This window comes from Narcine bancroftii, unplaced genomic scaffold (genome assembly GCF_036971445.1).
Source record: "Narcine bancroftii isolate sNarBan1 unplaced genomic scaffold, sNarBan1.hap1 Scaffold_152, whole genome shotgun sequence".
Lineage (NCBI taxonomy): Eukaryota > Metazoa > Chordata > Chondrichthyes > Torpediniformes > Narcinidae > Narcine > Narcine bancroftii.
In genome coordinates, this window is record NW_027211887.1 from 3,193,444 (window position 1) to 3,206,516 (window position 13,073).

General features: G+C 43.4%; 1 protein-coding gene across 3 annotated transcripts in view; it reads left to right on the top strand.

Annotated features, from left to right (window-relative positions):
- LOC138750466 (microtubule-actin cross-linking factor 1-like) overlaps window positions 1-5,512 on the top strand; it is a 33,486-nt gene extending 27,974 nt beyond the window's left edge. For all 3 annotated transcript variants that reach the window (XM_069912528.1, XM_069912529.1, XM_069912530.1), the window contains exon 8: window positions 1,649-5,512. In XM_069912528.1, coding sequence (XP_069768629.1) covers window positions 1,649-1,656 — 8 coding nt within the window. In that variant the 3' untranslated portion in view covers window positions 1,657-5,512. The remainder of the gene's footprint in view (window positions 1-1,648) is intronic.
- Window positions 5,513-13,073: the final 7,561 nt, after the last annotated feature.

Below are 13,073 nucleotides of genomic sequence, written 5' to 3' on the forward strand. Positions count from 1 at the left end.
GGGGAAGGATATAGGGAAGAGTGTAAGGGTAAGAGGAGAATGAGAGCGATAAGAGATGGAGAGGGAGAGGAAAGGAGAGAGGGAGAGTTGGTGAGGAAGGGGGAGCGATATAGGCTGAGGGTGAGGGGAAGAGGAGGAGAGGGAAAGGAGAGGGAGAGGAAAGGAGAGTGAGGGAGAGTTTTCGAGGAAGGGGGAGTAATGGGGTGAGGGTGAGGTGGAGAAGGAGAGGGAGAGGGGAAGGAGAGGGAGGGGAAGGAGGGGGAAAGGGAGAGGGAGGGAGAGTTGTTGAGGAAGGGATAAGGATTTTGGGAGAGGGTGAGGGGAAGAGGAGGAGAGGGAGAGGAAAGGAGAGGGAGGGAGAGTTGTCGAGGAAGGGTAAGGAATATAGGGAGAGGGTGAGGAGAAAGAGAAGGAGAAGGGAAAGAGAATGAGGGATAGTTGTCAAGGAAGGCAGAGGGTTATAGGGAGATTGTGAGGGGAAGGGAAGGAGAGGGAGGGAGGGAGAGTTATCGAGGAAGGGGGAGGGATATAGGGAGAGAGTGGGGGAGGAGAAGAAGATGGAGAGTGGAAGGAATGGGAGAGGGAGGGAGAGTTGTCGAGGAAGGGGAGGGATAGTGGGAGGGTGAGAAGAAAGAGAGGGAGAGAGAAAGGAGATGGAGAGGGAGGGAGACTTGTCGAGGAATGGGGAAGGATATAGGGAAGAGTGTGAGGGTAAGAGGAGAAGGAGAGCGATAAGAGATGGAGAGGGAGAGGAAAGGAGAGAGGGAGAGTTGGTGAGGAAGGGGGAGCAATATAGGCTGAGGGTGAGGGGAAGAGGAGGAGAGGGAAAGGAGAGGGAGAGGAAAGGAGAGTGAGGAAGAGTTTTCGAGGAAGGGGGAGTAATGGGGTGAGGGTGAGGTGGAGAAGGAGAGGGAGAGGGGAAGGAGAGGGAGGGGAAGGAGGGGGAAAGGGAGAGGGAGGGAGAGTTGTTGAGGAAGGGATAAGGATTTTGGGAGAGGGTGAGGGGAAGAGGAGGAGAGGGAGAGGAAAGGAGAGGGAGGGAGAGGGTGAGGAGAAGGAGAAGGAGAAGGGAAAGAGAATGAGGGATAGTTGTCAAGGAAGGCAGAGGGTTATAGGGAGATTGTGAGGGGAAGGGAAGGAGAGGGAGGGAGGGAGAGTTATCGAGGAAGGGGGAGGGATATAGGGAGAGAGTGGGGGCAGGAGAAGGAGAGGGAGAGGGGAAGGAGAGGGAGAGGGGAAAGAGGAGGAAAGGGAGGGAAAATTTTCGAGGAGAGGGATTTTGGGAGAGGGTGAGGGGGAGAGGGAGAGGAAAGTAGAGGGAGGGAGAGTTGTCGAGGAAAGGGGAGTGATAGAGGGAGAGGGTGAGGGCAAAAGGAGAGGGAGAGGAAAGGAGAGTTTTTGAGGATGGGGAGGGATATTCGTAGAGAGTGAGAGGTAGAGGGGAAGGAGAGGGAGGGAGAGGGAGGAAGAGTTGTCGACGAAGGGGGAGGGATAGAGGGATAGGGGATTAAAGGGTTTCTATTGTCTCTGAATCTTTACGAAAAAGTGAAGATGATTTTGAGCTGAAGACCATTGGTCGTCTTCGCGTGATCTTCCTCAACTCTGTTCATCTCTTCCCTTGAATGACTTTTGTTTCCGTTGCTTGTAGATTCGTGAAGCGCAGAAGGGAGGACAACAACTTGTGCTGGAAGTCGAGCTGGTAGCAGGACCAACAGTCAATAAGGCAGCCACACTTGGAAACACAATCAACATGTTCAGGTATTTCTACATCCAGTCCTGGAGGATCTCAACAAAGTTCAAGCAAGATTTCTGCCAACACCTAAAAATTCGACAACTCCAAAAAAATGTAGTGAACAGATCCGACCTTTGTACACGTCATTCATCACCCACACCAAAGCCTTTAACTCTGCATCAAGGAAACAACTATAGGACACCCCTTCTAGTATTAGATGAACTGAAATGGAAGTACGGATCCTGAGGCTCTTCAACAAAGGCATATTGGCCACAGTCATGGTCAACATGAGTACTTGGGAGCCTTTTTGCATGAAGTGAAGAGTAAACAAGGATCCGTGTCAGGTCACTCGCCTGAGTGCTACTGGTACCATGTAACCCAGTACTACCTGTCACATGGTCGAGTGGTCGGCGACTAAACCGGCTCCCCAACCAGGCTTGCCTGGTGAGGAGGGTGGCTAGACACCCTGCAGGATGAAAAACAAGACCTGTCAAAGGGTGGATGAACCATGGACAGAAAGGTCTGGCAAACCATCATCTGAGAGGGAACAGCAACCTTCAAAGCCAGCAGATGTGCAGAAATAGAAGAAGATGAGAGGAGAGGCTGTACCAACCCAAGCCTGATCTGCCATCTGGAACAACCTGTCCTGAATGCAGAAGAACTTTCAAAGGCAAGATTGAACACAGAAGCCACTTGATAGCAACGAGGAGGAGAACTTTCTGACAGACAGCGCAGAATTCAAACTGAGGTCCAGTCCTGACCACTGGCCATGTAAAGGCATTGCCCTAACCACTACATCAACCGTGACACCCTGTCGGCTCAGAGAAGCCGGCTGGAATCTCGAGCGTCTGGAGGAATCGATGTGTCAGGCAGCAGTGGGGAGGGGTCGGGGATCAGCGGCGGCAGTGGGGAGGACTCGGGGATCAGCGGCAGTTCCTACCACACCCCCACACACACAAACCCTGACGCATACGCCCCACACACACACACACATACACACTCGATTCTTTGAAAGATTTTATTTAATATTCTCAAATTACATAAAGAAAATCAAATACACATAAAATAACTGTAAACTACATCCCCTCCCCCTTACTAATACAATAAAAACCAAAAAAAGAAAAAAATAACCAAAATAAAGAAAAAAAAAACAACCTCTCCTCCCCCAAAACTTTAGAGAAATGTATCAAATATTCCCTGATTGGTCTGCCAACATTACAACATTGATTTAATTTCTATAGCCATGTGTTTCAAATATAAACACCACATATAAATAAAAAAGAGTAATTACTTACATTATATGTTAATTTTTCTAAATATAGACAAGAGTGAAATCCGTTATGCCATCTTTGCAAGTTTATATTCTTCCATGTGACAGCTATACATTTTCTCGCTACTGCTAACACAAATCTTAACAAAGCCAAATATGGTTTAGGCATTTTGAATCAACAAATGGAACATTAACATAACCCAACAAACATATTTTTGGATCCATTAAATATCCCTTTGAAACAAATCCCTCAAAAATTTTATAATTTCCTCCCAAAAATGCTTAATTTTCTTTCACGACCAAACTGAATGTACAAAAGTAACTTTCTGCTCTCTACATCTAAAACAGAAATCTGTTAAACTGAACCCATATCTCTTCAATTTCTCAGGGGTTGAATATAATTGATGCAAAAAATTCTAATTGACCATAGTATACCTCACATTAATTAACTTGGTAACACCGTCAACACACAGTTTTGACCATTCCTCCCATGTCAAAATAATATTTAATTCTTTCCCATTTGTCTTTTTCCATTTTCTCCTGCAACAACCAATACATATCAGAAATAAAGCCTTTTTCACCTTTATCTGCAATTAATAATTCAAATTTCTTATGACCTGGTAAATTTATTTCCTTCCCACAATTCTTCTTTAAATAATCTCAAAGTTGGTAATAAACAAAGAATTTGATGCAATACCATATCTTTCCTGCAACCTTTTAAATGCACAAAACCTCCCTGCTTAAAAACAATCTATTACATTCACTAATCCTTTAATTTCCCAATCTTTTAAGTAAGGATTCTATCATGAAAAGGGAATTAATTTATTCTGATATAATGGTGATCTTATCGAAACTATTCCGATAGAATCTAGAATTAAATTGCGATTTTACCAAATATTCATTGTATGTCGAAAAACGGATAATTTAAATTCTTATAACAATAAAGGATTCCATTTATAAATAAAATGATTAATATTATTTTCCAAAATCTGAGCCATCTTTATCTTTGCCCACCTAGAAGATTGTTCATTATCAAATAACCAATTAATAAACTTCATCGGTGCCACCTCATAATAATTATAAAAACAATGTAATTGCAAACCACCCAATTTATAATGCCAAGTCCATTTTTGGAAAGAAACCCTCGATAATTTACCTTTCCATAAGAATAACCCAACTATGCAAGGAATAGATTGAAAAAAGTATTGTACTCGAGCATAAATGTTCATCTTTATGCAATTCACTCTTCGTATTAAGGTCAGTGATAAATCTTTCCACTTATCTAAATCAATTTTAACCTTATTTCATAAAGGTACATAATGCAAAATAAATAATTCATGATCATTTTTATTTACAACTACTCCTAAATATTTAATTTTATTTGACCATCTAAATTTAGTAATTTGTCTACAATCCATAAAATCTTCTTCTGCTATTGGTAAAACCTCACTCTTTTCCCAATTAATCTCATATCCCAATAATTTACCATACTTATTCAACAAGTCCTGTGATAATTTTAGTGAAGTCTTTGGATTAGTTAAATATACAAAAACATCATGTGTAAATAAGCTAATTTTATTTTCATTTTCTCTCACTTTAAGTCCTCTAACACCAAAATCATGTCAAACAGCCTGAGCTAAAGGTTCTGTCACCAAAGCAAGTAAAGCAGGTGAAAGAGGAAAACCCTGTCTTGTAAAACAAGATAAATTAAAAGATTTTAAAATCTCACCATTCGTTATTACCCTTGTCATAAGTTCTGCATATAAAGCCCTAACCCAACCCCTAAAAAATGGAACAAAATTAAATTTTTCCAATACTTTAAACAAAAACTTCCACTCAACTCGATCAAATGCCTTCTCAGCATCCAAAGATATATCCGTTGGTTGATTATCTTGTTGTTTTTAGCATTAATTAATGAAATCAATTTAACTATATTATCTGATGACAATTTAACTATATTGTCTTTGACAAACCCTACCTGATTGTTACGTAAAAAAATTTGGCAAATAATTCACTAACCTATTATCTAAAACTTTTGACACCAATCTATAATCAACATTTAATAATGATATCGGTCTGTAAGGTGACACTTTTAAAGAGTTCCTTTCTTTTTTTAGGTATAACTGTAATCAATGCTTTTGAGAAAGATTCTGGAAATACATCCATTTTAGTTGCTTGTTTCAAAACATCTTTATATAATGGAAATAATAAATCATTAAATTTTTTATAAAACTCCACCTTAAATCCATCCTCTCCAGGAGATTTCCGATCAGGCATCGATGGCAAAGCTTCTCTCAATTCTAATTCAGTAAATAAAATATCTAAATTCTTTACCTCAAATTCATTCAACACTGGCAAATTTAAACTAGATAAAAATAAATCAATTTGATCCATTTTTTGATAACCCTCTGACATATATAAATTTTCATAAAATTTTTAAAATTCATCAGTATTCATTTATGTAATTTCTCCATTCTTCCTAATAGCATTAATTGTCCTTGATACTTGCTCAGTTTTATGTTGCCATGCCAACCATATGCACTCTTACTCCCAATTGATAATAACATTGTTTAGACTGCAAAATCATTTTCTCATATTTATACGTTTGTAAATTATAATGTAATTTCACTTTAGATAAATTTATCTTTTCATCCTCTGTATATTTCTTTTTAAATTTTTTCTCCAAGCCTTCGATTTCCTTTTCCAAATTTAAACTTACGAATAAATAGTTTTTTTTCTCTCTTAGTTGTATAGCTAATAATTTGTCCCCTCAAATATGCTTTTAAAGCATCCCACAAAATAAATTTACTTTGAACTGAATTTTCTTTCATTTGTAAATAAAAAATAATTTGATCTCTCATCTACTAAATGAAATCTGGTCTCTTCAATAACTTTTCATTAAACCTCCAACGATAAGCTGTCTCAGTTAATTCAGTCCCTAAACATTTAATGAAGGATATGAGAATAACCTACTTTTATCTTCTGCAAAATTAAATCTACCTTGTAAATGCACAGAAATCAAAAATACATTTATTCTAGAGAAAGAATTATGCCGAGCTGAATAAAGTGAATAATCTTTCTCAGTTGGGTTTAAATTCCTCCAAATTTCCACTAAATTTAAATCCTCCATCATCTTAAACAGTCTTTTTGCCATTTTAGTTCTTTCAACAATTTTTGGAGATTTGTCCAACAAGGGATCCAAACAACAGTTAAAATTTACTCCGACTAACACATTCCCATATGCCTGATTCGAATTTAAAAATGTCCCTGAAATAAATGTCTGATCATCTTCATTTGGTGCATAAACATACATTAAAGTCCAACTTTCAGAAAAAAATCTTCCAGTTAACAATCAGTACTCTTCCAACATTAGCAAAAAAAAAATCCACAGCAAAAAGTTTTTTTTTATTAACTAATATCACCACGCCTCTAGTTTTAGAGTTTAATGTAGACAAAATTACATGTCCTGACCAATCTCTCTTCAACTTCACATGTTCTTTTTCTGTCAAATGAGTCCTTTGCAAAAATACAATATCTACTTTTAGCTTCTTTAAATTTTTATTTTTTTTGCCTTTTTCTCCATTGATTGTAATTCAAAAGATACATTTTTACGTATCAAAATAGCTACATCTTTAGCCTTAGAATTAAATGAAGAATATACATGCCCAACCCAGTTCCTTTTTAATTTCACGCTTTCATTCACATTCAAATGTGTTTCTTGTAAAAAAGCAATATCAATTTTCATTTTCTTAATATACGCCAAGACCCACGTATATTAATCTAACTATTTAATCCTCGAACATTAAAAGTAGCAAACTTCAACTTTGACATATCTACTATTATTACTAAATACCAATAATATCTTTATATAAAAACTCAAATTAATGTATATAGGCCCTCCAATAAAAAAATCACAAATTAAAAACTAAAAAAAATTAAAAATAAAAAAAAATAAAAAAATAAAGAAAAAGGAAAAAAAAAAAGAAAATCCCCCCCCCCCAAAAAAAAACTACCAAAAGGTAGTAATCCTCTAAACAAAAATTGGGTGTGGGTCACCCACCAGTGGCTGATGACTAGTAAAGAAAGTCCAAATCTCTCCTTGCCCAGCCAAACAGTCAGTAACATCAAAATATTATAAGAACAAAAGAAAAAATAGAATAAGAAAATTCTTTTTACCCAAAAGACTCCAATCTCGAAAATCCCATTTCAGAAGTTGGACTCTTTCCATTCCTGTTTTTTTCCCATTTTTGCCATTTCTTCCTTTTCCAGAGCTACCAAATTTTTCTTTAGGAGATAATGCTGGACTATGTCTTTGTCCTCTTATATCTGGCCATGAGTCAGCAAAAATCATTGCTTCACAATCAGTTTCAAAAAACCAAAATTGACAGACTCCGTAAAACACCTTCAACACTGCAGGGTAACGAAAAGTAGACTTATAACCTTTATGTCACAAAACTTCTTTAACTGGATTGAATCGACGTCGACCTGATGCATTTCCAACAATGGAGACATTTTCCTGTGTGCTCCCTCCATTGAAATCAAAAGGCTTTCTACTTCTTGGGAACACACACCTTCTTCCGGGGAATGGGTAATTCCAGCGCCATCCTTCATTTGGTAGCAATAGATTTTTTTGCAGCCCGCACAGGAAATCTTTGGGGTCTAGGCAATGAAGAAATTGAGCCAGGGGCTGTTTCAGGTCGTCTAGTCCCCAGATCCTCAGCACTTCGAAAATGTATATTCTTATGAACTTGAGGTTTAATTTTTTTACCATTAGTTGCCATAATAATTGCTTGATACTTTAAACTAAAATTTAAAAAGTTTAAACTTGAAAACAAAGGGTTAAAAAACAGGTATTTAAAAATCTGGCCAGAGAGGTCGAGATTACATGTCTAGACTCTACGCTATCTTGCCACGATCCCTACTTTTAGCTTCTTAATATAATCTATCACACATTGCCTTTTTATTGGGTGATTTAAACCCTTAACATTAACAATTGTAAAACTTAAATTACTTATTACAACTTACACAATGGCACCCAATCTTTCACAATTAACTTAAACAAAAACCCTCAACCAACAATAAAAAACACTAGACCCCCCCCTGAAAAAACTGCAACACACTCGAGACACATACCCCAGACACATACCCCAACAATCACACACCTCCCACACACACACCCTACACACAACCCCCAACACACATCCCCAGACACACATTCCACACATACAAGCCCCGACTCACACCCCCCACAATCACACACCTCCCACATGCACACCCCACACACACATACACATCCCAGGAACACACCCTCACGCAACAAACTCCCACACATACACTCTGCGCACACACACACACATATCCCCCATACACATACTCCCCCACACACAACCTCTGACAGATATACACAAACACCCTTCGACACTCATACACACCTTCCACACCCTCACTCCACAAACACCCAATGCACCCACAGTCCCCTTCCCACACACCACACCTACACATATACCCCGACGCACAACCCAGAAACACCGCCCACATACACCCCTCACACACACTTTCACACATGACCACCTCCCACACACAACTCACAAAATCAACTCCCAGCCACACATCCCACACATAAACGCACACTCACACTCACCCGATACAACCCCTGGACAGATAAACCTCCCACACACATACCCGTACACACATCCTCTCACACTCAGTCCCCCCCACACACACCCACCCACACCCCATATACCTCTCACACACACCCCCAAACACACACACACCTTCACACTTGACCACCTCCCACACACAACCAACACAAAATCAACACCTAGCTACACACACACATACACGCACACTCACACAATACAACCCCTACACAGATAAACCTCCCACACACATACCCGTACACACATCCTTTCACACACACAGTCCCCCCCACACACACCCACCCACACCCCATATACCTCTCACACACACACCCAAACACACACACCTTCACACTTGACCACCTCCCACACACAACCAACACAGAATCAACACCCACCTACACACACACATACACGCACACTCACACAATACAACCCTACACATCTGCCCCAAAAAACATGGCCCCAATGGACATCCCCCACTCACTCCCCACATACACACCCCACACAATCATAACCCTACAGACTTCCCCACAAAAACAATAACATACCCGTCCCACACACACCCAACACAAACCACACACACACACCCATTCATAGACCTCCACCCATCCCCCAAACACATACCCCACATACACACCCAGCACATGGACGCCCCTCCATATTCACCACCGCATTCACACCCCTGCACACACAACCCACGCACAAACCCATTCCCAATCATGCCCCCTACACACTCTCTCCCTCGCATGCACTGCCACACTTATTTCTCCGCACACACACCCTTCACACCCTTGACACAAACATTGCCAGACAAATCCCACCATGCACACGCACTAATGCGACCCTGCACAAACACCTTCCCACACAAGTCCCTCACACATGCACTCCCACTCACATGGCCCTACACACACATCCCGAACCACATACCCCTACACACACACACAAGCCATAAATACGCCCACACACACACTCCCTCATACAACCCCCTCACACACAAACCCGCAAATCCACCCACCCACACCACCCCACACATATTTCCCCCACACTCATGCGCTCACACACAGACACACACACATTCCCTCCACGTATATCACACACACACACACACACACACACACACACACACCAACCCTCCATATGCAAACCCCACACAAGCCACACATCCCATACCCACACACACACTCTCTATATTCAAATCCCACACACACACAAACCCCACTCATAAACACCACACAAGCACAAAACCCCTAACACACACAAACTCACACACAAAAACACCACACAAACACAAACAACCCCCACACTCAAATCCACCCCACACACTAACCCACCACACACACTAACCCACCACACATACACACCATACTCACATCCCCAAACATCAGAGACTTACCCAAATTCCCCACACACACAAACCCCAAAATAGCGCCCATGGTGGAAGTGAGGGCATTGGTGCAGTCGCTGACCCATGGGGAGGTGTGGGTGAGGGCATTGGTGCCATCGCTGATGGAGGGAGGGGGTGGTGCCGTCGCTGATGGAGGGAGGGGGGTTGGTGCCGTCGCTGATGGAGGGAGGGGGTGTGGTGCCTTCGCTGATGGAGGGAGGGGGGTTGGTGCTGTCGCTGATCGAGGGAGGGGGGTGGTGCCTTCGCTGATGGAGGGAGGGGGGTTGGTGCCGTCGCTGATGGAGGGAGTTGGATTGGTGCCATCGCTGATGGAGGGAGGGGGGTTGGTGCCATCGCTGATGGAGGGAGGGAGGTTGGTGCCATCGCTGATGGAGGGAGGGGGGTGGTGCCATCGCTGATGGAGGGAGGGAGGTTGGTGCCATCGCTGATGGAAGGAGGGGGGGTGGTGCCATCGCTGATAGAGGGAGGGAGGTTGGTGCCATCGCTGATGGAGGGAGGGAGGTTGGTGCCATCGCTGATGGAAGGAGGGGGGTGGTGCCATCGCTGATGGAGGGAGGGAGGTTGGTGCCATCGCTGATGGAGGGAGGGAGGTTGGTGCCATCGCTGATGTGTCAAGGGGTGCAAGATGACGTCATCATTGACAAGTATGGGGATGGAAGTAGCGCTGACAAGCAGGGTGGGGGCGCATGCAATGCTTGCCATGTCCTATATACGTTGGTGCCCCACACAGACACTGACACACACACTCACCCTGCCACACACACCCACTCACACATACACACCCCCACACACACCCCAAACCCACACCCCTCACACACTCCCCATACACCCATCCCCCACAAACTCACACCCCTCACAACCACACACACACCCCTCACACACACCACACATAACCCACACCCACACCCCTCATACACACACCCTCACACATGCCCCACAACACACACACCTCCACACCATCTCTCCACCCATCCCACACGCTCTCACCCCCCACCCACACATCCACACACTCAGACACCCCCACACTGCCCCCTACACATATTCGCACAAACACACATCTACACACACTTCCCACACACACCCATCCCTCACACACACACCACATTAACACACCATACACACACCCACCCCCACACACCCCACTCCCCACACACCCACTCCCCACAAACACACATCCCTCACAAACACACACCACACATAACCCACACACACTGCCACACACATACCCCACAACACACACCCCTCCACAACACCCACCCACCCATCTCACACACACTCTCACCCCCCACCCACACACTCAGACACCCCCACACAGCCCCTACACTTATCTTCACAAACACTCATCTACACACATTTCCCACACACACCCCTCTCGCACCCATCACTCACACACACACACCCCACACTAACACACTATACACACACCCACCCCCCACATACCCCACTCCCTACACATCCACCCTCCACAAACACACATCCCTCACAAACACACACCACACATGCCCCACAACACACACCCCTCCACACCATCTCTCCACCCATCCCACACACTCTCACCCCCCACCCACACATCCACACACTCAGACACCCCCACACTGCCCCCTACACATATTCTCACAAACACACATCTACACACACTTCCCACACACACCCATCCCTCACACACACACACCACATTAACACACCTTACACACACCCACCCCCACACACCGCACTCCCTACACATCCACCCCCCACAAACACACATCCCTCACAAACACACACCACACATAACCCACACACACATACCCCTCATACACACTGCCACACACATACCCCACAACACACACCCCTCCACACCCCCATCCACCCATCCCACACACTCTCACCCCCCATCCACACACTCAGACACCCCCACACAGCCCCCTATACTAATCCTCACATACAACCCACACACTCCCACTTACACACACCCCACACACACCTCTCACACACACCCACAAACACACTTCCCACACACTCAGACACCTTCCACACTGACTCCACACAACACACAAACCACACACAATTCCCACACACACCCCACACACCCACATACTTACACACACTTCCCACACACACTCCCACTTACACACACACCCCACATCCCCACACTTACCAAACACTCACCCCACACAAACCTCTCACATCCACTTCCCACACACTCAATCCACACACTCAGACAACTCCCACAGTGACCCCACACACACACACATCCACACTCCAATAGAATCTCTTTTCTCCCTCTCCCCTTAATCCCGTCTCCGAACCAGATTCTTGTATTTAAAGTAGACTTTGTTCCTAGACGAATATAATATGGGTCTGGAAGTCGGGATTTAGAATGAAAGGTTCTGAAAATCGTTCAGGATAGGTCCCCCCAATTATTTCGGGGCAAATTGGAAGATGTTCTTTTATATCAGCGACATGTTCTATCAGTGAGATAATTTTGTCGAGTTCCTTCCATTTGACGTCGATGTTGTGCTTTGTACAAATGTCTGCATATATTTGTTCACTTATGGAAAATGGAAAGAAGGAAATGCACACACGCACACATACCCACTCCCACACCCTCCCAAACGCACACATACATACACACAACCTCCCTCACACCCCTTCTTACACACGCCCACACACATACCTACCCAAAAGGACCCAAGCACATACACTCCACACATATCCACCACACAATCCTACCCACACACCCCACACACAACCCCTCACCCATTCCCTCCATAACCCCACATGCAGACCCCAAACATACACCCCAATCCCACAAAACTCCAGACACACATCCCAATGATTTTGGGGCAAATTGGAAGATGTGCTTTTCTATCAGGGACGTGTTCCATAAGTGAGTTAATTTTGTCGAGTTCCTTCCATTTGACGTCGATGTTGTGCTTTGTGCAAATGTTCTGTATATATTTGATCGTTGATATACTTGTATATATTTGTTCACTGTTCTGTATATATTCTGTATATATTCTGTATATACTTTTTCACTGTAAA